At 39.8% G+C, this 27,155-nt stretch overlaps 2 protein-coding genes across 3 annotated transcripts in view; one reads left to right on the top strand and one right to left on the bottom strand.

The window, feature by feature from the left end:
* Window positions 1–27,155, bottom strand: part of LOC132396634 (storkhead-box protein 2-like) — a 322,374-nt gene that overhangs the window by 223,700 nt on the left and 71,519 nt on the right. The gene's annotated exons all lie outside the window — the stretch shown is intronic.
* LOC132396300 (general transcription factor II-I repeat domain-containing protein 2A-like) lies at window positions 12,548–19,263 on the top strand. The gene is made up of 2 exons (XM_059973826.1): window positions 12,548–14,043; window positions 14,129–19,263. The coding sequence occupies exon 1, from the start codon at window positions 12,558–12,560 to the stop codon at window positions 14,037–14,039; it is 1,482 nt and encodes a 493-aa protein (XP_059829809.1). The 5' UTR covers window positions 12,548–12,557; the 3' UTR covers window positions 14,040–14,043; window positions 14,129–19,263.

Below are 27,155 nucleotides of genomic sequence, written 5' to 3'. Positions count from 1 at the left end.
CTGTGGTACCCCACTAGTCACCTCCAGCCAGTCTGAGAAACACCCATTCACTGCTACCCTTTGCTTTCTATCTGCCAACCAGTTTTCTATCCATGTTGAAACCCTGCCCCCAATGCCATGAGCTCTGATTTTACTCAGCAATCTCCTATGTGGCACCTTATCGAATGCCTTCTGAAAATCTAGGTACACAACATCTACTGGCTTACCCTCGTCTAACATCCTTGTTAGGCCCTCAAAAAACTCCCAACAGATTAGTCAAGCATGATTTGCCCTTGGTAAATCCATGCTGGCTCGGCCTAATCCTATTTCTGCCATCTAGATGTGCCACTATTTCGTCCTTAATAATGGACTCAAGCATCTTCCCCACGACTGACGTTAGGCTAACAGGGCGATAGTTCTCCGTTTTCTCCTTCCCTCCCTTCTTGAAAAGTGGGACAACATTAGCCACTCTCCAATCTTCAGGAACTGATCCTGAATCTAAGGAACATTGGAAAATGATTACCAATGCATCTGCAATTTCCTGAGCCACCTCTTTTAGAACCCTCGGATGCAGACCATCTGGACCCGGGGATTTATTAGCCTTCAGTCCTACCAGTCTACTCATCACAGGTTCTTTCCTAATGTCAATCTGTCTCAATTCCTCTGTTATCTTATGACCCTGGCCCATCCATACATCTGGGAGATTGCTTGTGTCCTCCCTGGTGAAGACAGATCTAAAGTATGCATTAAATTCTGTTGCCATTTCCCTGTTTCCCATAACAATTTCTCCCAATTCATTCTTCAAGGGGCCAACATTGTTCTTAACTATCTTCTTTCTCTTCACATAGCTAAAAAAGCTTTTGCTATCCCCTTTTATATTCCTGGCTAGACTGAGCTCATACCTGATTTTTTCTCTCCGTATTGCTTTTTTAGTTAAGATCTGCTGTTCCTTAAAACTTTCCCAATCATCCGTATTCCCACTCATCTTAGCCCTGTCATACTTCTTTTTCTTTAATGCTATACAATCTCTGACTTCCTTTGTCAACCACTGTGGCCCCTTCCCCCTCTTTGAATCCTTCCTTCTCATTGGAATGAACTGCATTTGCATCTTTTGTATTATGCCCAAGAATATCTGCCACTGCTGATCCACTGTCTTTCCTGCCAGGGCATCCGCCCATTTAACTTTGGCCAGCTCTTCCCTCATGGCTCCGTAGTCTCCTTTATTTAATTGCAACACTGACACCTCTGATCTGCCCCTATCCCTCTCAAATTGTAGATAAAAACTTATCATGTTATGATCACTACTTCCTAATGGCTCCTTTACTTCAAGATCACTTATCAATTCCTGTTCATTACACATCACCAAGTCCAAAATAGCCTCGTTCCTGGTTGGCTCAAGCACAAGCTGTTCCAAAAGTACATCCCTTAGACACTCCACAAACTCCCTATCCTGGGGTCCAGCACCTACCTGATTCTCCCAGTCCACCTGCATGTTGAAATCTCCCATAATGACTGCATTACCTTCAGCACATGCCAATGTTAACTCCCTAATCAACTTGTACCCAATATCCACGCTACTGTTTGGGGGCCTGTACACAACACCCATTAGGGTCTTTTTACCCTTACTGTTCCTCAGCTCAATCCACACAGACTCTACTTCCCCTGTTCCCAAGTCACCTCTTGCTAAGGACTGAATCTCATTCCTCACCAACAGGGCCACCCCACCCCCTCTTCCCATATTTCTGTCTCTACAATAGCACGTATACCCTGGTACACTCAATTCCCAGGCCTGATCCCCTTGCAGCCATGTCTCCGTTATCCCAACAATATCGTAGTTCCCCATTTTCATCTGAGCTTCAAGCTCATCTGTCTTATTTCTGACACTACGCGCATTCAAGTATAGAATTCTTAGCCCATTCCTCCTCTCTTTGCTTAAAACACTGTCTACTGTACCTAACCCAGCTCCTTGAACTTCCATCGGGCAAATTGCACCCTGAATTTTGATGACCTTCTCAAGATCACCCAAACCTTGTACACATTTAACCCCATGCACCTTCTGACCAACCCTCTGGATCTGGATCCCTGCCCCCTGCACATCTAGTTTAAACCCCCCCGAGCAGCACTGGCAAATACTCCTGCAAGAATGTTAGTACCCCTCCGGTTCAGATGTAGACCATCCCTTCGAAACAGATCCCAATGTCCCTGGAACAAAGACCAATTATCCAAAAACCTGAACCCTTCCTTCCTGCACCATGCTCTCAGCCTTGTATTAATGTGCATAATCATTCTATTCTTCGCCTCACTCGCACGTGGCACAGGTAGCAATCCCGAGATTGTCACCCTGGAGGTCCTGCCTTTCAGCTTCACTCCTAACTCCCTGAACTCTCTAAGCAGGACCCCCTCACTCACATTACCTACATCACCCACTACATCTGGGTTGTTTCCAAAATACATCAGGCTTGTTTAGATGTTCCTTTGCAAACTTCTGACACTGAATTTTGTGGTGAGGATGCAGGAAAGGTTTTCTTCTGATGACTCTTCCATGAAGGTCATATTTGTGCAGGTGTCGCTGCACAGTAGAACAGTGCACCACCAATCCAGAGTCTGCTAAATCTTACTGAAGGTCTTTTGCAGTCAAACGGGGATTTTGACTTGCCTTTCTAGCAATCCTGCAAGCAGTTCTCTTGGAAAGTCTTCTCAGTCTTCCACACCTCAACTTGACCTCCACTGTTCCTGTTAACTGCCATTTCTTGATTACATTACGAACTGAGGAAATGGCTCCCTGAAAATGCTTTGCTAACATCTTATAGCCTTCTCCTGCTTTGTGGGCATCATTTATTTTAATTTTCAGAGTGCTAGGCAGCTGCTTAGAGGAGCCCATGCCTGCTGATTGTTTGGATAAGGTTTGAGCAGTTAGGGTGTTTATAAAGCTTTGAAATTTGCATCACCAGGCCTTTCCTAACGATGACTGTGAACAAGCCATAGCCCTAACAAGCTAATTAAGGTCTGAGACCTTGGTAAAAGTTACCTGAGAGACCAAACTTTTGCATGGTGATCCTTTCCTTTTTCTCACCCTAAAACTGTACTAAACAAAAAATAATACACTAATCTTGCTTAAAATATTGAAAAGTATGTTTCATCTTTAACTTTGTGACTTTTGGAGATCAGTTCATCTTCTACTCACTTAACTATTCACAGTAGCAGAAATTTTGACCAAGGGTGCCCAAACTTTTGCATGGTGCTCCTTTACTTTACTTTTTTTGCTCTAAAATTGTACAAAACAAAAACAATACACTAATCTGGCTTAAACTGTTGAAAAAATGTTTCATCTTTAACTTTATGACTTTTGGAGATCAATTCATCTTTTACTCACTTAACTATTCAGGGTAACAGAAATTTTGACCAGGGGTGCCCAAACTTTTGCATGCCACTGTACTATAACTTAGTGAACTTTTTTTGGAGCAATGCTATCTGTTTCCCATAGTACTGCTATCATTTCCCGGATGCATTGACATCACTGAAGAGGAGGCTGTCCTGAGATATTTACATTTCTTTAATTAACTGTTTATTTAAATGCTTGTAATTGTGTCCTTCTAATGCTTATACATTATTTTTAAATGTTTTGTTATTGGTTTGATTTTTATAATTTTTAATTGCACTATTAATTTTTATAATGATGTTTGAACATTTGTAAATGTCAGAAATGTTTAATATCAAAGCCAGGTATGGATGCCTAATAAATGTTGGCTTTACAACATTAATCTATGTTGTGCGAATGAAGAAGGATGGAAAACTTCAATCCATATTTCTGATAAATCTGAAGTCATTCCTGTGAGCCCAAAAGTAAACTGGATGTTACCCAGCTTCAGCTATAGCTGTTGATCTACAACACACCCTTGCTCCCACCTTCATTCATTCCAGCCTTCCGTTTCAGCAGCTAGATCACTTGGCTCTGCATAGATCTTGGGGTCATAACAAGGACCTGTAGCATGTTGGTGCATGCAAATGGAACTTGACACTTAAAACTCACCAGGCCAGCAGACAAAGTAAAATTCCAACTCCACCCCTTCCCTAGAACATAACTGGTAGGAAATTATCAAAGCTCTGTTATTGCTAGACACTACTTTAAGTGTTGATAATTGCTAATTTACCTCAAAGTGGTTTAAAAAAAATCTTTTAGGCATGTCCTGGCATGTGGTTTTTGTGACTATACATAGTATCTCTTCCCCTACCAAATTTTTAAAAAATCTCTAATTCTTTACGAAAACTCATGAATTTTGAATAATTCTGGTCTGATTTTGTATACGGTTATTAAGTACAATGGATCGGACTGTGCATTGGTTACAGCTGCAAAGCTGAGCCGTTAGTTATCTGTCGAGAGCCCGCCAAAGAGCAAGAAATGAAGCCATTCTGGAACTGACCTGCATACGCAAATGCTCTCAGCACAATTTCAACTAGAAATTCTAGAGCTTGGCTGAACAACGTATTGCATCAGCAAATCTACAAACATCACAAAGTAATGCTATACATGCTTCTTCCTGCTCTCCGATAAGTGGTTTGGTAATAAAGGATGTGTAGTAGTACCAATCATCAAAAGTTGTTTATAACTGCATCTGAAGCAGCTTATGTATAGATGGAGGGATCACCCACATGCACTGTTTACTCTTATAGAGTCATAACGAAACACAGCATGGAAACAGAGCCTTTGTCCCACCTAGTATGTGCCAATCATCAATCATTTTTGCATTAATTCTATCTTAATACATTTTATTCCTCCCTCAATCCCATCAACATCCCTCTAAAACTTATCTATATTCCAGAGGCAATTTACAGTGGGCAATTAATCTACTGACCTGCACATCTTTGGAGTACGGGAAGAAATGGGAGCACCAGGGGAACCTATGCAGTCACAGGGACAATGTGCAAGCTCTATAAAGACAGTGCTGGAGGTCACTAGAGCTGTGAAGTTTAAGGAGTGGAGATACAGGAAAACCTGATATGGAAGAGACCAGAGATTCTTCAGGTGCTGAAAATCTTGAGCAATACACACAAATTCAGCAGGTCAGGCAGTAACCGTGGAGGGGAATAAACAATTGCCAATTCAGGCAGAGGCTCTTCATTAGTACTGCAGGTATTGACAGACAGATATGGAAAGCCCTGGAATGAGACCTCAACAGTAATCTCAACAAGAGAAATTAGAATAAATTATGTCATTAACAAAAAATGAGACATAGCTAATGCTTTATTTAAATAATTAATAGAAATCCCAATTCAATTCTTATACCTCATGTGTCTTCTTCAGAAAACTAAAACTAGCCCAATCTGAATCAGATTCAAAGCATTTGCCACAGAATCCACATACGTTTTCTGCCTCATACTCCTGACAGACGTTTCTCTCAGTCGACAAACAGTCAGCACCCAATTAGCCTGTGTTAGTCTGACTACTGTCAGTAACTTGCAGACACTTGCTATTTCGTTCACCTTTGAAGACTGACTATCAGGAAGAAAGAAACAAAAAGAAAAATTGGCAGTAAAAGATTATGACTGCCATGCAATTAAGAAATTCACTGATATTAATTTACTGACATAAAAATATTTTTGATTAGCTGATACTTCTTCTGCATAAAGAAAACAGTTTAAATTGTAGGTGACATGACTGGATTTCTACTTATAATTTTACATAGTAAAAGAGGCACTATTAATTAGAGGTGCTTGAAACTGATGAAAACATAATGAGGTACAAGGTCCCAAGGGTGATTTAAAAATCAAGAATTCAGGGAAGTGACCAAAGCGATAATTAAACAGGTAGGTGCATTGGTACTGCCTGCAAACCAATTATGAAAGAATAAATAAAACCATGAAGAAAAAGTTAAAACTAAAAAGGACCATTAGCTAGAACTCCTTTCGCATATAACATTTATTCCTCCCGCTGGGCAAGTTCATGGTGACCTTCACCACAGAATAATAGCAACAGATGTGGGAGCTTATAGTTTAGTAAGTAAAGTCAGAAAGGTGTTTTATTTAACATTTGATGAAGAAACAACAGTTTGCTTGGACCAAACAACAGTTGGATGTGCCTTTATACTTGCAATTCAGAGCAAAACCACCTCAAGAACAAGGCTTGACTAATAAACTTAAAGCTCGATTAATTCTGAAGAAGAGAAGATTCACTAATCAGTATTTTTTTTTTTGGCCAGCAGTAGGGGTGAACCTGTTCATTCTTTCTTACGGTAAATTTGCTGTTAAAATTGAAAAGAAGGCACAAGGACATTTTCATCCTTTGAGATTGGAATTAGCACTAGTATAATCACTTGAGTCAAGTATGATGTTTTCCTAATGTTAATAAGACCATGAGACATGGAGGCAGAATTAGGCCATTCGGCCCATTGAGTCTGCTCTGCCATTCAATCATAGCTGATCCATTTTTCCCCCACCTTCTCCCCGTGACCTTTGATGCCATGTCCAATCAACAACCTATCAATCTCTGCCTTAAATATACCCAATGACCTGGCCTCCACAGTTGCCTGTGGTAACAAATTCCACAAATCCACCACCATCTGGCTAAAGAAATTTATTTAATCTGGGACATTAGAGTGGATTCTCTTAATGGAGAATGCCTGTGCATGACTTTGTTTAATATGGGGAGGCTGATGCAAGGGCAGCCACCACACAGTCCTGGACAGATCAGGGTCGGGGGGTATAGGGAATGCCAGATGACTGGGGACCCTTCACGGCTGTTGTGATGTGTCATCGTCTTCTGCCAGCTCCACCGGTAAAGTCACGATTGGATTGCTCTTTGTTTGTAACGTTACCACCAGAGTCAGATGGCTAAACTCCAGAGATCTTGGGATCTCAAGAACTCACATGCCTCTCTGGCATGACAAGGTGATGATCCTCGGATACTGGAGGTACGTTACCACAAAGAACACACTACTGGATCAGTATCCACAGGCCATTGTTATTAGTCTAGGCACACCACTTTGAATCCCATGATTCCAGTAGAATGACAGTAACAGTGAGCATAAAACTACCAACTGCTGTAAACCCTCTGGTCCATGAATGGCCTTTTGTGAAAGAAAACTGTGCTTGTTATCTGTCTGGCCTGTACACTACTCCAGTCTAACCACAAGCAAGAGAAACCTGCAGGTGCTGGAAATCCAAGCAACACACATAAAATGCTGGAGGAACTCAGTCAGCCAGGCACACCTCCAGTCCTGTAGCTCGGATTCAATTGCTCTCTGAAATGACCCAGCAAACCATTCAACTCAAGGACAATTTAGCAAGAAAGTCTGATCCTGTCAGCTAAGCCCACATTTCATGAACAAACAACTTAAACAAAAAAAATCAACAAACGTAAGTTTTATAATCTTATCAAGCAGCATCAAAATCTTGACTAGGGTTGAATGATGGATCAATGGAACCCACTTGCATCAAGCATTCCTCTCTGGACAAGATAAATGCTGATAAGGGTATACCCTACCTACCGTTCTTTCTATAAGCACACTGTTTCCTAATGAACTCGCCATCTTCAAATCCCTCCATAAAGTGAAAAGTTGTTCATTTATATGGCACCTGAAACCATGATATCCAAAAACTGTGGTGATGTGTTTCTTGAAGTGAAGCTGCTGTTATCATGCTGGAAAGGTAGCAAGCACTGACAGGCACAATGTCAATGTCCAGATGATCTTTATCAATCATGTTGCCTGAGGGATAAATGTTGAGCAAATCACTCAGGAAATCCATTCTCTTCTTCTGCGTGTCATACAGCCTTTCACAGCCAACCCCAACACAGCAGACAAACTTTAGTTTGGTGGCTGAACTGTAAAGTGAATACCCTCAATTCTACTACATTTCTTCAGATCTATGCTGGAACAGCCACCTAGATTATCGACTTAACCTTCAGGAACCTTTGGTGTTCACTCTGGTCCAATCATCTTCCCTTCAGAGTCTACAGCTGCCCTACGCAACCTTTGTTTCATGAAACTTAGTGTATCTGATAATACTTGAACTGATATTTGGATGTTCTTACTTCAGGCCTTTTTGCTCAATGTATTTAACGTATCTAGATGAGTCTGGAATATCTAGTTTACTAATAGATAAAGAGGCTTTTTTGTACCTAGTCAGATGCACCATATCTAGATCACTTCCTAAATCAAATTTTCTAGATCCAGTTGTCCTAAATTTTGTTACCAGTTTAAAAGAACATATTTTTTGTCCATTGTAAAGGACAAAAATTGAAGGCAATTTATAAATTCAAGGCATGCTAGGAATTTTCTCGGGACTTTAATGTGGAAATAATACCAGTTGTGAGCGAGAAATACAAGTATGGATGCATGGAATTTGGAGAGGAACCTTGGTGACATTAACAAACCTCTGTCAGGACTTCATTTGCTTTTCCCCATCTACTGCTTCTACTGAAATGTTGCATAACTCATCCTTATTAGGAAGGGCAACAAACACACACAAAATATTGGAAGAACTCAGCAGGTCAGGCAGCATTAATGTAAATGAATAAAGAGTTGGCGTTTCAGCCAAGACCCTTCATCAAGTCACAATATGAAGGTGGTAGGAGGGGAAGGAGTACAAGCTAGAAGGTGATGCATGAAGCCAGATGGGTGGGAGAGTGGTGATGACGTTAGAAACTGGGAGGTGATAGGTGGAAGCCTCAGGATGGAGGCGTGTCCATTTAAAACTGAGATGCAGAAAACTTCTTTAGCCAAAGGGTGGTGGATTTGTGGAATGTGTCATTGGCCAGGTCGTTGGATGTATTGAAGGCAGAGATTGATATGTTCTTGATCAGACACAGCATCAGCTGTTACAAGGAGAAGGCCGGGGAATGGGGATGAGGAGGGGAAAAGGGGATCAGCCATGACTGAATGGCAGAGCAGACGTGATGGGCCAAATGGCCTAATTCTGCTCCCATGTCTTATGGTCTTATGGAAAAGGCAAAGGTCTGGAGAAGAAGGAATCTGATAGGACAAAAGAGAGGACGATGGGAAAAAGGGAAGGTGGAGAAGCTCTAGGAGGATGTGATAGGCAGGTGAAGAGAAAAGGTAAGAATGGGGCCAGAGTGGGTAAATGAAGAAGAGGGAAGGGAGAGCAGGTAAGAGTTACCAGATGTTGGAGAAATTGACGTTCATGCCGTTAGGTTGGAGGCTACATACACAGAATACAAGCATCTGCTCCTCCAATGAAAAAATGGCATTTTCTCTGTAACCAGAAGTGCTACACCTGCCCATTCAGCTTCTCCCTCACCTCCCTTCAGGGCCCCAAACAGTCATTCCAGGTGAGGCAAAGCTGCACCTGCGAATCTGTTGGGTTTGCCCACCGTATCCTGTGATCTCCTTTACACTGGTGAAACACATTGTAAATTGGAGGACCTCTTTGTCAAGCACCTTCACTCCATCTGCAAAAACCAGAATTTCACGGTGGCCAAACATTTCATTTCCAATCGCCATTCTCATCCCAACGTGTCGATCCATGGTCTCCCCTCTGCCACAATGAAGCCACTGAGTCAGAGGAACAACACCTTAATATTCTGTCCAAAAAGCCTCCAAACTGATGCATGCATATTGATTCCTCCAACATCTGGTAATTTTCCTCCTCCACTTCCCTCTTCTTCATTTCCCTACCCTGCCCCCCCTTACCTCGTCTCATCACTTGCCTATCATCTACTCCTGATGCCCCTCCTCCTTCCCTTTCCCCTGTGGTCCACTCTCTTCTCCTATCAGATTCCTTCTTCTCCAGCCCCTTACCTTTTCCACCTATCACAGTCCAGCTTCTTACTTCATCCCTCCTCCACCACCCACCTGGCTTCACCTATCACCTTCTAGCTTGTACCCCTTCCCCTCCCCCCACCTTCTTATTCTGGCATCTTCAGCCTTTCTTCCCAGTCTGCAGAAGGGTCTCAACCCAAGCATATATTGTTTATTCATCTCCATAGATGCTGCCTACCAGCTGAGATCCTGTACCTTTTTGTGTGGGTCGATTTGGATTTCCAGCATCTGCAGAATCTCACAAGTTTACAATTAGGAAGGGAATTTTTCTTCATCTTGCTCAAGAAAGGATTACAAAACAATAATTTAACAAGGTCTAGCTGTACACATACTACATCACACTAACAAATATCCATATAAAGGGGACCTAGGAGCTTTTTAAATTAAACAATGGAAACTGTGTTTCATCAATTTGGCTTTCTTTCTACTTTGGAGGGTGGCGGATGAAGATATATCTCTACCAAAGGAGGTGTAAGGCACTCCTTCCCTCTGCTAGCCAGCAGGTCACCCTTGGGCAAGGTTTATCACCTGCTTAGCCCCTGATCAGGGTCGCATGTGAGGTGGTGGATGGTCATACGAACAGCTGGAGCATATCACAAGTTATGCAACTACTGACGCCAGACAGACACATAATCTCTGAAGAATATTGGTAATGGCTGGGGTCACCCATCTTGTAAAGACACTGGCCAGAAGAAAACAATAGCAAGCTACTTCTGTCGAAAAATTTGCCAAGAGCAATCACGGTCATAGAAAGATCATGTACACTTTCGTCATACAACACTGCACATAATGAACGATCTACATCGGAGCTGTACCCTCACACCTTGCGACAGTAATGTAGCTGCTTTGAGAGGTTTATAAATTGAGAAAGCACTCAAGGGTAATTCAAGTTGGGGGTGGCTTTGTAATTGAATATGATACAGTAATCTGGTTATACATGATTCAGGATGTTAACACAGAACATAGAACATAGGAATTTAAAGCACATTACAGGCCCTTCGGCCCACAATGCTGTGCCGACCATGTAACCTAGTCGTTAATACAGGTTGAAACTCTCTACTTGAGAATGAATGATGGAAAAGTTGTTGCCACCTCCAGCAGATTAACTAAACAGCATAGAACCACTCCAAGCTCACCATTGGAGCAATGATGCCAGTATATTAAGCTTGCATACATAGCAGCCTTGGGTTGAGTGCGGTCACATACGTAACCTTTGCACTTCAACTGCAAATCAACATTGGGCAAGATAGGGTCACCATCCTAAAAATTCTTCACAGGGCCCACTTACCAGTTTTGGCATTCCTACCCAAAAAAAAAAGGACAATGGTGCTGGTTGGGCTAGCTGTGCAGATTGGAAGGTTTGGATGTACTCAAGGATATGCAGTAAACTATCAGAAGAGGAGCAAGAAACCCAAGCTTCATAGCAGGACATATAAAAGCGAGGGAAGCATCTAGAATTGACGTTTCTGATGGAAAGGCCTGGCCATTGATCAAAACTAGGTGCTTCATTGACCATAAGACATAGGAGCAGAATTAAGCCATTTGACCCATTGAGTCTGCTCTGCCACTCCATCATGACTGATTTATCAATCTCAATTTCATTCTCCTGCCTTGTCCCCAGAACCTTTGATACCCTGACTAGTTAAAACCCTATCAGCTTCCATTTTAAATATACCCAATGACTTGGCCTACACAGCTGTCAGTGACAATGAATTCCACAGATTCACCACCCTCTGGCTAAAGAAATTCCTCCTCATCTCTATTCGAAATGGACGTCCCTCTATTCTGAGGCTGTGCCCTCTGGTCCTAGACTCTCCCATTATAGGGAATGTCCTCTCCACATCTACTCTGTCTAGGCCGGGGGTCGGCAACCTGCGGCTCCCGAGCCATTTGTGGCTCTTTCACCTCTGTGCTGCGGCTCCCTGTGGCTTTGGGAAATAATTGGTCAGTATTTAATTAAAATGTATTTTATGTTAGTTTGTTAGCTTTTGAAATGTAATTCTAAATTTGAAGATTATGGTGATCTTGTACAATGTAAGTGTGGCGACACATTTTCTGACACATCCGAAACGGCTCTCAATTAGCCAGCATTCCGGCTAAGGGAGATTGCCTACGGGGGTTTGTGAGTACGTGTCTTTTGCAGCATCTGCGTCCATGGGGGCTGGGTTGAGGGAGGCTTAGAAGCAAGGCTGTTTAGTTCGAATAAAGTTATTCGACTGCAGTTTACTGACTGCCTGAACACACCGCTGCAACGTGTTTTTATCGCTATTAATATACGTCACCACTGCCAATACCTGACACCCGCCAGTGCGCGATTTCTTTAATTTTTCGATCCAAGGTAAGCCAACTATGGAGAATTCTAAAAAAAGAAAAGTGACTGAAGAAAACAGAACGTTTAATGATACGTGGACAGATTCATTTGCTTTCACTGTTGACGAGACTGGTTTACCGGTATGCTTAATATGCAATGAGAAACTAGCAAACAACAAAAAGTCAAATGTCGCAAGGCATTTCCAGAGTAAACACGCAGCCTTTGCTCAAAAATATCCGGATGGAGATGAGAGAAAAAAAGCCGTTTCGGAACTGATGCGGAAGGTTGATCTGAGCAAAAATCATTTCCAGAAATGGATGAAGTCAGGAAAATCAACGACATACGCCAGTTATATTGCCGCTCAGGAAATAGTCAGGCACGGGAAGCAGTTTACAGATGGTGAATATATAAAAGAATCTTTCATTAAGATTTCAGAACATCTATTCACGGACTTTAAAAACAAGAGTGAAATTGTGCAGAAAATCAGGGATATGCCCCTCTCTGCAAAGACTGTCAAAGACAGAACCATAAAAATGGCAGAAGACATCACAAGACAGCAAATTAAAGACATCAATTCAGCTGTGGCCTACTCGATTGCCTGTGACAAGTCTAAAGACAAAGGCGATATTGAACAAATAGCGTTGTTCTGCCGGTATGTAAACTCTGCCGGGCCACAGGAAGAACTGATTGAGTTGATACCTCTAAAAGACCAAACACGGGGGGAGGACATCTGTGAGGCTGTCTTGAATTGTTTAAGAGCCAAAGGAATAAAGGCCACCCATCTGGTGTCAGTAGCTACTGATGGGGCTCCGAATATGACGGGAACGCACAAGGGATTTGTGGCTTTACTGCAGAAGTCGCTGGACAGAAAGCTGCTGACTTTTCACTGCATCTTGCACCAAGAGGCACTGTGCGCTCAAACATTTCCTCCGGAATGCACAGAAGTAATGGATGTTGTCATTCAGATTGTCAATAAAATAATGGCAAAAAGTTTAAATCACCGTCAATTCCGTTTGTTACTGGACGAGATGGAAAGCGCATATTCTGATCTCCTGCTGCACAACAAAGTCCGGTGGCTGTCCAAAGGGGAGGTGCTGAAACGCTTTGTCGCGTGTCTGGAAGAAGTGAAAACTTTCCTGGGCAGCAAAGGGCTCAACTTTCCTGAGCTGGAACAGCCAGAGTGGCTGGAAAAGCTACACTTCATGGTAGACATGACAGCGCACCTGAACACGCTGAACACAGCTCTTCAGGGGAAAGGACGCACAGCCCTGCACATGTTGGAGGATGTCTTGGCATTCGAGCGCAAGTTGACAGTGCTTGCCAGAGATTTACAGAAAGGCACATTGTCTCACTTCCCCAATTTGAGAGAGTTCAAACAAGGTCACGACATGATAATTTCGGAGTATTTACATTCTGCAATCATCGCAATGCAAACATCGTTTGGGAAACGCTTCTGTGAGTTCAGAGAGGAAAAAAACACATTATCCTTCCCGGTCACTCCCTTAAGCATCGATCCTTCCCTACTGAATACGACTGCATTGGCAGGTGTGAGTCAACCTGATCTTGAGATGGAACTGGCCAACATAGCCGACAAAGACATATGGGTGTCCAAGTTTAGACGCTTGACAGCAGACCTTGAAGATGTTGCCCGTCAGAAGGCCGTTCTTGCTCAGAATCACAAATGGAGTGATATTGAAAACCTTCCAAATCCGGACCAACTTGTGTTTGAAACATGGAATGCTGTGCCCGACATTTATGTAAACATGAAAAAGTATGCGCTTGGAGTCCTGTCGATCTTTGGATCCACATATGTATGTGAGCAGGTGTTCTCCAACATGAACTTTATTAAAAACAAACATCGCGCATGCTTCACAGATGACAGCTTGCGATCCTGTGTAAAGATGAAGGTGACGTCATACAGCCCTGATGTGCAGACGCTGTGCGCTGAGGTCCAGGAGCAGAAATCCCATTAACCAAGTATGATAAATATTTTAATTGCCTATTATTTTATGTATATTCATATTTTTTCATTGTTCAGTGAAATAGTCCTTTTATTTTTCAGGCTGACAGCTGGCTGATGATATTTTTGGTTTGCTGCTGGCGGAAAATTTAAGTTCGGCGTTTTTCATAAATACAAGAAGGACTCAAATAGACATTGAGTATTTTACTTAAAAGTAACTTTCAACCCAACGTCTTTTTTTCGGAGTTCAAAATGTTTTTGTTGCATGCAGAAATGTAATTTCATTTTCTCTGCAGGAGTTCATCAATTTCATAAATGCAACACATTATAGTTTGTTTATACATAGCATAAAGGCAAAAAAAACGTTGTATGCAGTGTTATTTCATTTTAAATGTCAAACGGGTTTTGCGGCTCCCAGTGTTTTCTTTTCTGTGGGAAACGGGTCCAAGTGGCTCTTTCAGTGGTAAAGGTTGCTGACCCCTGGTCTAGGCCTTTCAATATTCGAAAGGTTTCAATGAGATTCCTCTTCATTCTTGTAAACTCCAGTGAGCCCAGAGCCATCACACTCCTCATACATTAAACCCTTCATTCCTGGAATAATTTTCGCGAACCTCCTCTTGGTCCTCGCCAATGCTAACACATTTTTTTCTTAGATAAGGGGCTCAAATCTGCTCAAAATACTCCAAGTGCAGTCTGATCAATGCCTTAGCATTACAAAACGTTGTTATTTTCTAGTCCTCTCAAGTGCTAACATTGCATTTGCCTTCCTTACAACTGACTCAACTTGCAAGTTAACCTTTAGAGAATCCTACACATGGACTTCCATGACCCTTTGCATCTCTGATTTCTGAATTTTCTTCCTGTTTTATAAAATTGTTTATCACTGACTATAATCACTGCTAGCCAAGGCATGAAATTCCACAAGAGAATTTGTCTCCAACACCTTGGAGAAGTTCCTGTCAGAGACAACTTATGTACAGATATTCCTGCACAAAGCATCACTTTCTATACATACTTAAAACCAGTCTATATATAATATATGTATGTGTATATATATATAGCCACACTCAAACAATTACTTGTACCACACAAAATGCTGAAGGAACTCAGCAGGTCAGGCGGCATCATTGGAAAGAAACCAAGAGTCAACATTTTGGGTCGAGACCCTGTATCAGATTTCCAGCATCTGCAGGATTACTTCTGTTTATGAGTTACTTTTTTTATGTGTTTTAAAGGGAATCCTGCTTTTGTATTTATATGTATTGTGTTTTATTTGTGTTCTTTTTGCTTATTGTGTATTTTTACATTGTACTGGATCCAGAGGAACAAGAATTTCATTCTCCTTTACACGAGTGGAGTGAAGAATGACAATAAACAGTCTTGAATCTTGAGAAAGCAGCCTGTAAGAAGTGTGCAGCTTCTGCACGATCCAATTACAACACAGCGTTTGCCAACACTCTCATAGAGTACTCAAATCTTGGACTGGAATACTTCGCCACATGAAACAATTCAAGCAATCCACTATTTTCCACGGGCAAAGGAACGGCAAAGAATTTATCATGCAACACTTCTAAAACACTTCTTGCACTATGTTTAGATTTAAATCGATGATTTCAACATGGATACAGAATTGGCACTGAAACTTCCCCAAGATGTAAAGCAGTGAGTAACAGAAGGTATGTAAATCAGAGCTGAAATTAATTGAATCCAGACCACCACCTTGTGGTTCTACTAAGAACTATTATATGAAAAGTAACTCACCATATCCAGGATTTCAGAAAACATGAGAGTTAATCATTTAATTTTCAAATGTCCAAATAATTTGCATGCAGCAAGATCTTACAAATTGCCTGTAGATGTTAATCAGTTCTTGAATGTGACTGAAGGTTGAAGAACATAGTTATAAAGTTGAAAAGCTGGGAAATAGGCCTTTCAGCCCAACATACCCATGCCACCCATTGAACTCTTCTACATTAATCCCATCTACTTGTTTTGGCCTCATTGTGTTCCATGCCTTGGTGATTCAAATACCTACAAGCTATTAAATGGTGTAAGACTATCTGCCTCATACATCTCTTCAGGCAGTGTGTTCCAGATTCCAACCAACCTCTACGTGATAAAAATGCCCTCTCAGATCCTTTCTAGACCTCCTACATCTCAGCTTAATCATACGTTGTTTTGTCTGAGACACACCACCACAGGTTGTGTTCAATGTTTTCTTTAAAATATTTATTTATTTATTAAATTTTAGAAAATTACAAGGAATAAATGTGATGATAATAGTGAGAAAAATAATATTAACCCTCCCCCACCTTAACCCTTATCTAAAGAAAGAAAAAAGAGAAAGATTGCCTGGATATCGGAGGATCCCCACATACTCCATGGAGTTCAAAATAATTTTAATATTTATTTTTACTTTCCCCAATTACTTTAATTTTATCTTCAAAGGACCTATGTATTTAATCCTATCTTTTGTAGGTATGGGAGCCAAATTTTCAAAAATATATCATATTCATTTCTTAGATTGTATGTAATTTTTTCAAGTGGAATTCAACTATGTATTTCATTATTCCAACGATCCATAGTTAAACATAAATCAGATTTCCAAGTAACTGCGATAACTTTTTTGGCTACTGCCAATGCAATTTTTATAAATTTTTTCGGATACTTATTTAATTTAAGTTTCTGTATTGTCCCTCCAATGTCTCCTGATAAAAATAATACTGGACTATGTGGGAGTTGTACTCCAGTAATTTGTTCCAATAAAAGTCTTAGATTTATCCAAAATGGTTGAATTTTAAAACAAGACCAAGTAGAATGTAAAAAAGTACCAATTTCTTGATTACATCGAAAACATTGGTCAGACATATTTGAATTTAATCTATTTATTTTCTGTGGTGTTATATATAATTGATGTAAAAAATTATATTGTATTAATCTAAGTCGAACATTTATTGTATTTCTCATACTATCAGAACATAATCTTGACCAGTTTTTTCCATCAATTTTAACATTCAAATCAAATTCCCATTTTTGTCTTGATTTATGAATTCCTAATTTAATTGTCTGTTTTTGAATCAAATTATACATACAAAATGTAATTTTTTTAATTTTTCCTTTTTGAATTGATATTTCTATTTCACTAGATTTTGGCACCAACATTGTTTGACCCAGCTTTTCTCATAAATAAGCCTTTAATTGAAAATAACAGAAAACAGTGTTATTTGATAATTTATATTTATTTTTTAATTGATCAAACAACATCAATATACCTCCTTCAAAACAATCACCTATATATTTAATCCCCTTTTGGAACCAATTATGTAAAAGTTTATTATCCATTGTAAAAGGAATAAGCCTATTTTGAATTAAAGTTCTTTTTGCTAATAAAGATTTCTTTATCTCATCGTCCATATTTACCTTATTCCATAAATCAATCAAGTGTCTTAATATAGGAGATTCTTTTTTTTCCCTTATCCATTTAGATTCCCATTTATATATAAAATCTTCTGGTATGTTTTCTCCTATCTTATCTAATTCTATTCTAATCCATGCCGGTTTTTCTTCATCCAAAAAAGATGCAATAAATCTAAGTTGATTTGCTTTATAATAATTCTTAAAATTTGGAAGTTGTAACCCTCCTAAATCAAATTTACATGTCAATTTTTCCAATGATATTCTTGACATCTTTCCTTTCCAAAGAAATTTCCTCACATACTTATTCAGTTCTTGAAAAAACTTCTGAGGTAATTGTATTGGTAAAGTTTGAAATAAATATTGCAATCTAGGAAATATATTCATTTTTACAGCATTAACTCTACCTATTAATGTTATTGGTAACATCATCCATTTATCAAGATCCTCTTTTTTTTAACAATGGCAAATAATTTTGTTTATATAAATTTTTTACATCATTATCAACTCTAATACCTAAATATTTTATCCTGTTTATTGACCATCGAAATTGAGTTACGAATCGACATTGATTATAATTTCCTTTGGTAAGGGGTAAAATTTCACTTTTATCCCAATTTACTTTATACCCTGATACTTTCCCATATTCTTCCAATTTAAAAGATAATCTTTCCAAAGATTGCAATGGGTTTGTTAAATAAATCAAAACATCATCAGCAAATAAATTAATCTTATATTCTTCTTGATTAACTCTAAAGCCCCCAATGTCTGAATCTGTTCTAATTAATTCAGCCAATACAAATAAAGCAGGTGATAATGGGCAGCCTTGTCTAGTTGACCTCGTTAAGCAAAATGGTGTTGAAATCTGACCATTTGAAACTACTTTAGCTTGAGGATTAGTATTTTAAGGTTTTAATCCATTGTATAAAAGATTTTCCTAACTCATATTTTTCCAATACCTTAAATAAAAAATCCCATTCCAATCTATCAAATGCTGTTTCTGCATCCAAAGCAACTGTCACACTCATTTCCTTTCTTTTTTGTGCCAAATGAAGTATATTAAGTAACTGGGTTATATTATCCATTGATTGTCCGTTTTTAATAAAACCTGTTTGATCCATATGTATTAATTTTGGTAAATATTTAGATATTCTATTAGATAAAATTTTTGCTATTATTTTATAATCTGTATTCAACAAATAGCCCTATATGATGTTGGTTTTAAAGGATCTCTATTTTTTTGGCAATACAGTTATGATCGCTGTTAAAAAATATTGTGGGAGTTTATGCATTCTTTCCACTTGGTATATTAACTCCATAAAAGGAGGAATTAATAAATCTTTAAATTTTTTATAAAATTCAGGAGGAAAACCATCTTCTCCTGGGGATTTATTACTCTGAAGTGATCCTAAAGCTTCTTCAACCTCTTTTAATGTAAAGGGCCTATCTAATCCTTTCTGTTCTTCCAAATTTAATTTTGGAAGGGTTATTTGTGATAAAAATTTATCTATCTCAGCAATCTTATTTTGTGATTCTGATTGATATAGTTCAGTATAAAATTTTTTTTAAAGTTTCATTAATTTCTAAAGGTTTATAAGTAACCTTATTTACACTTGTTCTAATTGCATTTATTGTTTTAGAAGCCTGTTCTGTTTTCAACTGCCAAGCAAGAATTTTATGTGATCTTTCACCTAATTCATAATATTTCTGTTTAGTTCTCATAATTACTTTTTCTGTATGATATGACTGGAATGTTATTATATTGTAGTTTTTTATTAATAAGTTGTCTTCATTTTTCTTCTGTCATATATCTTTGAGATTCTTTGTTCAATGTTAATACAAATGACATTTTTCACTGTACGTTTTGATGTACGTGTGATAAAATAAATGAATCTGAATCTGAAAAGCTCATAAACACAAGAGCTTTCTGCGGATGCTGGAAATCTAGAGTATCACACAGAAAATGCTGGAGTAACTCAGCAGGTCAGGTCGCATCTATGGAAAGGAATGTTTCATGACTTTAAATTCCTCAGTGTAATCAATTCAGAGGACCTGTTCTGGGCTCAGCACAGAAGTGCATTAATGAAGAAAGCACCGCAGCACCTCTTCTTCCTTGGGAGTTTGCATGAATTTAGCAAGGCTTTAAAACTTTGACAAACATCTATAGATGTGTAGAGGAGAGTATAATGATTAGCTGCATCACAGTCTGGTAAGGAAACACCAATGTCCTTGAACAGAATGTCCTTCAAACAGTAGTGGGTACAGCCCAGTCCATCACAGGTAAAGCCCTCCTCACCCTTGAGCAAATCTATGCAAAATGTTGTCATAGGAAAGCTGTATCCATCAGCAAGGATCCTTATCATCCATGTCATGCTCTCTTCTCATTGCAGCCATCAAAAAGTAGATACAGGAGCCTTAGGATTCACACCACCAAGTTCAGGAACAGTTATCACCCCTCAACCATCAGGCTCTTAAACAAAGTGGATAACTTCTTTCAACTTCACTCCCCCCCCCCCATCAATGAAATGCTCCCACAACCTATGGACTCACTTTCAAGAACTCATCATCTCACATTCTCGATATTTATTGATTATTAAAATTGCTTTCTTTTTGTATTTGCAGTTTGTTGGCTTTTGCACACTGGTTGACCATCCAATTTGGTGAGGTCTTTCAATGATTCGTTTGTGATTATTGTGGATGAATTAAGTTTGCCCACAAGAAAATGAATCTCAGGGTTGTATGTAGTGACATATACAGTTGCAAAAAAATGTTGTGAACTCATTGCAATGATATAGTTTTTTGCATTAATTACTCATAAAAAGAGATCTGATCTTCATCTAAGTCACAATAATAGACAAACACAATCTGCCTAAACTAACAAGTCAAGTCAACTTTTATTGTCATTTCAACCATAACTGCTGGTACAATGCATAGTAAAAATGAGACGTTTTTCAGGACCATGGTTTACATGACACAGTACAAAAACTAGACTGAACTACGTAATTAAAAAAAACAGAGAAAGCTATACTAGACTACAGACCTACACTGGACTGCATAAAGTGCACAAAAACAGTACCAGTATTACAGTAAATAATAAACAGGACAGTAGGACAAGGTGTCAGTCCAAGCTTCGGGTATTGAGGAGTCTGATAGCTTGGGGGAAGAAACTGTTATATAGTCTGGTCATAAGAGCCTGAATGCTTCTGAGCCTTTTCCCAGACAGCAGGAGGGAGAAGAGATTGTATGACAGGTGCATAGGGTCCTTCATAATGCTGTTTCCTTTGCAGATGCAGTGTGTAGTGTAAATGTCTGTGATGGCAGGAAGAGAGACCCCGATGATCTTCTCAGCTGACCTCACTATTATCCACTGCAGGGTCGTGCGATCCGAGATGGTACAATTTCCAAACCAGGCAGTGATGCAGCTGCTCAGGATGCTCTCAGTACAACCCCTGTAGAATGTGATGAGGATGGGGGGTGGGAGAGGGACTTTCCTCACCCTTTGCAAAAAGTAGAGACACTGCTGGGCTTTCTTTACTATAGAGCTAGTGTTGAGGGACCAGGTGAGTTTCTCCAGCAGGTGAACACCAAGAAATTTGGTGCTCTTTACGATCTCTACCGAGGAGCCGTCGATGTTCAGCGGGGAGTGGTCGCTCCGTGCCCTCCTGAAGTCAACAACCATCTCTTTTGTTTTGTTCACATTAGGAGACAGGTTGTTGGCTCTGCACCAGTCCGTTAGCCGCTGCTACCACACACAGTTATACCTCTCATCAATACTGGGTACACCATTTAAACAATCACAGTCTAGGTTCAAAAAAGTATGTGAACCTCTGGAGTAAAGCCTTCTATAAACCAAATTTTGAGTCATGGTCCAATTAAAGAATACTGAAGGAGGTGAAAAAGAACCCAAAGGTAACAGCAAAAGACTTGCAGAAATCTCTAGAACTTGTTAAATTCTTTGCTCATGTATCCAATGTAAGAAAAAAAACTGAATAAGAATGTTCATGAAGGAAACCACTGCTCACCAAAAAAAAAGTTTGCTGCACATCTCAACTTTACAAAAAACCACCTGGATGTTCCACAATGCTTCTGGGACAATGTTCGGTAGGCAGATGAGACAAAAACTGATTGCTTTGGCAGAAATGCACACCACTATGTTTGGAAGAAAAAGGACCAACACCAAAATTAGAGGAGGGAGCATCCTGGCTTGCAGCTGTTTTGCTGCCTCAGGGCCTGGACAACTTGCAAGCATTGAGGCAACAAAATTCAAAATGGTGTCAATACATTTTACAGAAGAATGTCAAGAGTCACCTGAAGCTTAATAGAAGTTGAATGATACAACTGATGCACCATCAATAACTCACACTGAGACGTAAGGCGAGATATCGGCTTTTATTGACTGGAAGAAGGAACCAGGAGTGAGTGTCCATCATACTATGTCCTGGAGACTGAGGCCGAGCGTCAGGCCTCAGATCGCCTTTATACAGGGGCCTGTGGGAGGAGCCACAGGAGCAGTCAGCAGGGGGCGTGTCCAGACAGGCACATAGTTCACCACAACAACAAGACAATGATCCGTAAAACAAGAGTACATCAACAACAGAATGGTTTAAAAAGAAGAAAATTTGTGTTTTGGAACGGCCAAGTCAGTGTCCAGACCGTAACCCAATTGAGATGCAGTGGCGTGACCTATTATTGTGACTTAGATGAAGATCAGACCACATTTTATGAGCAATTAATGCAGACACAAACTTTTTCTTGCAACCGTATGCACTTTGATAATAAATTTATTTGATAATAAATTTGCTTTGAATGTCAGACTTCATCAGTTCATAAAAACTTACCGTCATTATTGCAAACTCCAAAAGCAGTATCTGAATGCTGACACAAGGTGGCAGCATTGCACCTTACCAAATGATTTACAAGCGATTCGGCAAATGTTGGAAATCTTGAGCAGTACACATAAATTATTATAGGAACTCAGCACGTCAAGCAGCAGCTATGGTGGGGAATAAGTAATCCACGTTTTGGGTGGAGTCCTGACTTGCTAAATTCCTGGGTTTGTTGCTCACGATTCAGTACCTTGCAAGGTGTTGTGACCTAATCTCCCTTTTAACACCATTTATCACTATTGTAGGAACCGACTCTTCAGTCACCTAAGTAGCCATATGAAATAAAAGGGCATCGTCTACTGTTCATTCCTCCTAAACTGCTTTTCACTTCCTTAAACTGCTGTATTCTGTGTGATAAAATCTATTCCATATGCAGTGATTTTGAAAGAATGATTACATGTTCATCAAGGAAGTAACCATAAAAATAATGATCTCTATATTAAATAGCCAGCACATCACCATAGTAACATAACAGAACTTTTAATAGGCTTTTGCATTTTATTGGGTTTCCCCCTTCTCTCCAATACACAGGTTAGTTAATGACATCAGCCAAAAGAACAACATGGGCTGTCACAGGGAGGCTTCAAGCAAATATTCACTACTAAGGACAACAATCATGTCTGTGAAACAGTTTAGTACGTTACTTTGCTGTATTTAATTCCTCAAATGACCGCCCATTTTGCTGGGAAATTTGACATACGAGTAGGAATGATGAGTTCTTTCTCAAACCACCCAGCTAACTAGGGGTTCCCAACCTGAGATCCAAGGTCGCCTTGGTTAATGGTAAGGGTCCATGGCATAAAAAAAAGTTGGGAATCTCTGCTGTAGACCAATCAGATAACCATACATCTTGTGTCTCACAGATTATCAGCATTATAGGTTAGCGTTAATGGCCTCAATGAAATGCAACTTTTTGCTGACACTGGACATGAAGACTCTGCAGATTACTGATTACTGGTTACTCTGCAGATCAGGCTCTGTAGTCTCCGAATATTATTTATATAGTGAAAGCAAAACAACTTGTAATGATGCTCTCCGCCCAGTTTGCTTCTAGAGTTTGTGGTTGATGTAGAAATCAATACCCAGCTATGTGAAAGGAATCTATTTTGACTGTTGGCTTATTTCTCCCTGAACAACACATCTTCTTCACCTTCTTCTGCTGTTACACGCTTATTCTGCACCAGAGTCAAAAACAAAAGAAAACCACAATTTGAACCAGGAATTGTGTTGAAACTTGTACTAAATTCCATTAAATTTTAGCTCAGATGTACGCCTACGGTAACAATCCAAGGCTTTTAAGCACTGTTTTTGGCACTCTGTTGGAAAAGAACATTAAAATTCATGCCATGATGCAAGAAATTAAGAACTAAGCCTCTTGGATATAACTTGGCTTGTACAGAGATAATCTAATTAGATCTGCAAGGATTGCAACTTCATCAGTGTATGCTAAAGCAGCTAATCTCTGGTGGGATAACAGCAAGTGTTCTGAAAATTGAAGGGAGAGAAGATGCCAGTCCAGTCTCTTCACAACAAAGTGGCCATGTAATTCTAGGGACTGCGATCACTGCCAGCTTCAATGAGTCATTTAGGGCTCAAGTCAAAGATATCTGTGAGTTCCTGCCTGATATAGCCATCATCAGATGTCATAGTTGATCTATTACTGCTGGGGGCATCACAATGGACAAATGCCATGTACAGCATTTGTTATCAAAATGTTCAAAGTACATTTGTCATCAGAAGTATGTGTTTGTCACCATATACTTCCGTGAGATTCATTTTCTTGCAGGAATTCATAGCAGAACTAGGAAATACAATAGAATCAATAAAAACTACACACAAAAAACTGACAAACAACCAGTGTGCAAAATAAGAGAAACTATGCAAATAAAAATTATGTATAATACATACACAATACTGAGAACATGAGTTGTAGATTCCTTGGCAGTAAGTCCACAAGGTTTGGAATCAGTTCAAGGTTGATTTTTCACACTTGCAGGAAGGGAATTGGAGGATACATTCCAATGACAGCATTCTCGCCTCTGGATCAGAGGGTTGTGGTTTCGTGTCCAGACATCTGAACAGAAGGAATTGCTGCTCTGTCGGAGTCGCTTACCTCAAAATCTATTCCATTACGTCGTGCGTAATGCTGACACTGGACGTGAAGGTAAGCTACTTTGCAAATCATGCACTCTGTAGCCTGATTTTCCTCTCAGAGTACAAAACATTAATTGTGTTACTTCACAGAATGAGTGTTTGCTTTCTACTTTCCAATGTAATTGTGAACAACTGTAACGACAAAATTTCATGGTGTCCTGGTTAATATCCAGTCCACGCCACAAAAACCAAATGTAAAGCAGTAGCATTCTGCTGTACGTGAGAATGTGCGCTCTTAAAAGTGGACATAGAATTTGTGCATTGCAATTATAGGCAAAAACAAATCATTCAGGGCTTTTTAAATGAAATGGGTTGGATGGACACTAAAGAGGGAATGATTTGCATAACTTTGAGAAAATGATAACGAAGCAGACTTCAATTATACAGGCCATTCATGGTATGACAACTGGAGTATGCTGTGCAAGTTAAGGAATGATGTTACCATGCTCAAAGCAGTGGAGACAGGATTTACCAGAGTAATACTGGAATGGTGAGTTTCTTATGTAGAATAGAGAGCGCTGACTTAAAGATAAAGAAACCTTATGAAGTCTTAACAGAGTAGGTAGGGAAAGCATGCTTCCTACAGTGAGAGAATCTAGAATTAGTCAACATTGCTTTTAAAATAAGGGGATGCCCATTTACAAAAGAGGAAAAAGGATTTTTGATGTACTGTTTGGGGAGGGGGGAGAATGTATGAGCTCTTTCTTAAAGAGAAGTAGAAACTGGGTCTCTGACTATATTCAAGGCAGAATTAACTTGAGTTTTGACAAGCAGAGGGGTGAAAGGTGGATGTAGATGGAAGAGTGGAGTTGAGATTATAGTCAAATCAGGTATGATTTTATTATTTACACCTGCTCCTAAATTCTGTATTGGAGTGAAATGTGAATGATGAGATTGTTTGCTGCATAACAAGGCAACAACCATTTTGTTGGTGATGCGTACCGCACGTTTTTCCTTTGGGTACTCTGTTGTTCTATCTGGAGTCAAAATAGCACAGCCTGGAGGATTAGGGAAGAGAGCAGAAGGTCACCAGGTGCCCTGTTGAGGGCTGAGAGTGACATCACAGATCAAACTGGGGTCAGAGCTAGAAAAGGGCTGGGTAGGTTGTTGCCAAACACTTTGGATCAAGATGGGGAGATGAACGGGCTAATGATCAGTATCTGATCAGGACTCCAGGTGATTGGGATCAGAGCTGATCTTGAGTGGGTGGCAGGGAGGCAGGTTAGAGAGGAAGGATCAGTGATAGGACTCCAAACTCACTCTCTAACCTTTAGGACCCCTCACCCCACAAATCCAGAGAGGCAGTTCAGAAAGAAAGACTAATTAACCGGCAGCACTCTCACATTGGTGGACGAGTGGAAAAGGGAATATAGTTAATGAGCAAGATTAAATAACCTTCCTCATTGCATATGTATGGAGAAATGTTTGACAATGACAGACAAGAATGATGGGAAGTATTTGAAAAAGAGTTAGACAGAATGGTTTATAATGATAAACAAATTTTATGAACATGTAATTCTTGGCCTGCATCAACAGTATCCTTTTTTTAAGATTTTGAAATGTCTTATTTTCTGTACTGTAAGTCCTGATTCCTTCTGTTAAGCTCCAGGGGTATGATTCTTGTAATGCTTTGTGTGGCAGTCATTCTTCATGCTTTAATGTTTGCTACACTGGAACTCCACTCTATCATTTTAAAAGCACTGGAGTGCATCTGAAGCTATTTCTATCCTCACCAGGTGCCCACTATAGAGATTCATGGAGTCATACAGCAGGGAAACAGGTTTTGCTTGTCCACGTTGACCAAATGCCCACTTGCCTGTGTTTGACTCATCTCCCTGTAAATCTTTTCCTTTCCATGTACCTGCCCAAATGTCTTTTAACTATTGTAACTGTATCTACCTCTTTAGGCAGCTTGTTCCAGATACCCACCACACTCGGAATGAAAAACTTGCTCCTCAGATCCCCTTTAAATCTTTCCATTCTCACATTAAACCTGTGGTCTTGGTTTTTAGATTTCCCTACCCTGTGGAAAAGTTTGTGTCTACCTACCCTATCTACACCCCTTGTAATTTTATAAACTTCTAAAATATCACTCCTTAGCCTCCCATATTCCAGGTAGAATAGTCCTAGCCTTAGATCTCCAATCACCACCCACCCCCCTTCAAGTCCTGGCAACATTCTTAGAAATCTTTCTGCATCCTCTCCAGTTCTCAAGGATTACTTAACTTTGCTTGCATCCTGAATGACCGCATGACCTATTAATAATGGACTGTTTTGGAATGACTTTTAAAGTAGCCTTACCAATTTATGAAAGCCTGTCATAAAGATTATTCACATCAATTAAGTTATTAACTTTCCAATGTCAACAATAACTGCCTGTTAATTTGATTCACTATAGGCTCTCCCAGCCCTTTTCAAACAGGAGTAACTGAGAGAGAAGGGTGGTTACACCTTCCTCTGGGAAAAGATGACGAGCTCAGGATCCATGGTGTTGGGTTTGCAATAAAGATCTAGCTTGTCAGTCAACTCTCTGAACTTTCCGAAGGAATCAGTGAAAGTCTCATGACAATCTGTTTGGTGTTTGCCAACCAGATGGAAACATTGTAAGTGCTTATTCATGAACTCTGGACTCACATGAGTATGAAAAAGAGGCCCTCTATGCTTGCCTAGATGTG

This window comes from Hypanus sabinus, chromosome 7 (assembly GCF_030144855.1).
Source record: "Hypanus sabinus isolate sHypSab1 chromosome 7, sHypSab1.hap1, whole genome shotgun sequence".
NCBI lineage: Eukaryota > Metazoa > Chordata > Chondrichthyes > Myliobatiformes > Dasyatidae > Hypanus > Hypanus sabinus.
The sequence above is the reverse complement of the archived record's forward strand: the minus strand, read 5'-3'. Positions and strand labels throughout refer to the sequence as shown.

Excerpts from the sequence above, each read along its gene's own strand:
- LOC132396300 (XM_059973826.1), top strand. The coding sequence starts at position 12,558 with ATGCCCCTCTCTGCAAAGACTGTCAAAGACAGAACCATAAAAATGGCA.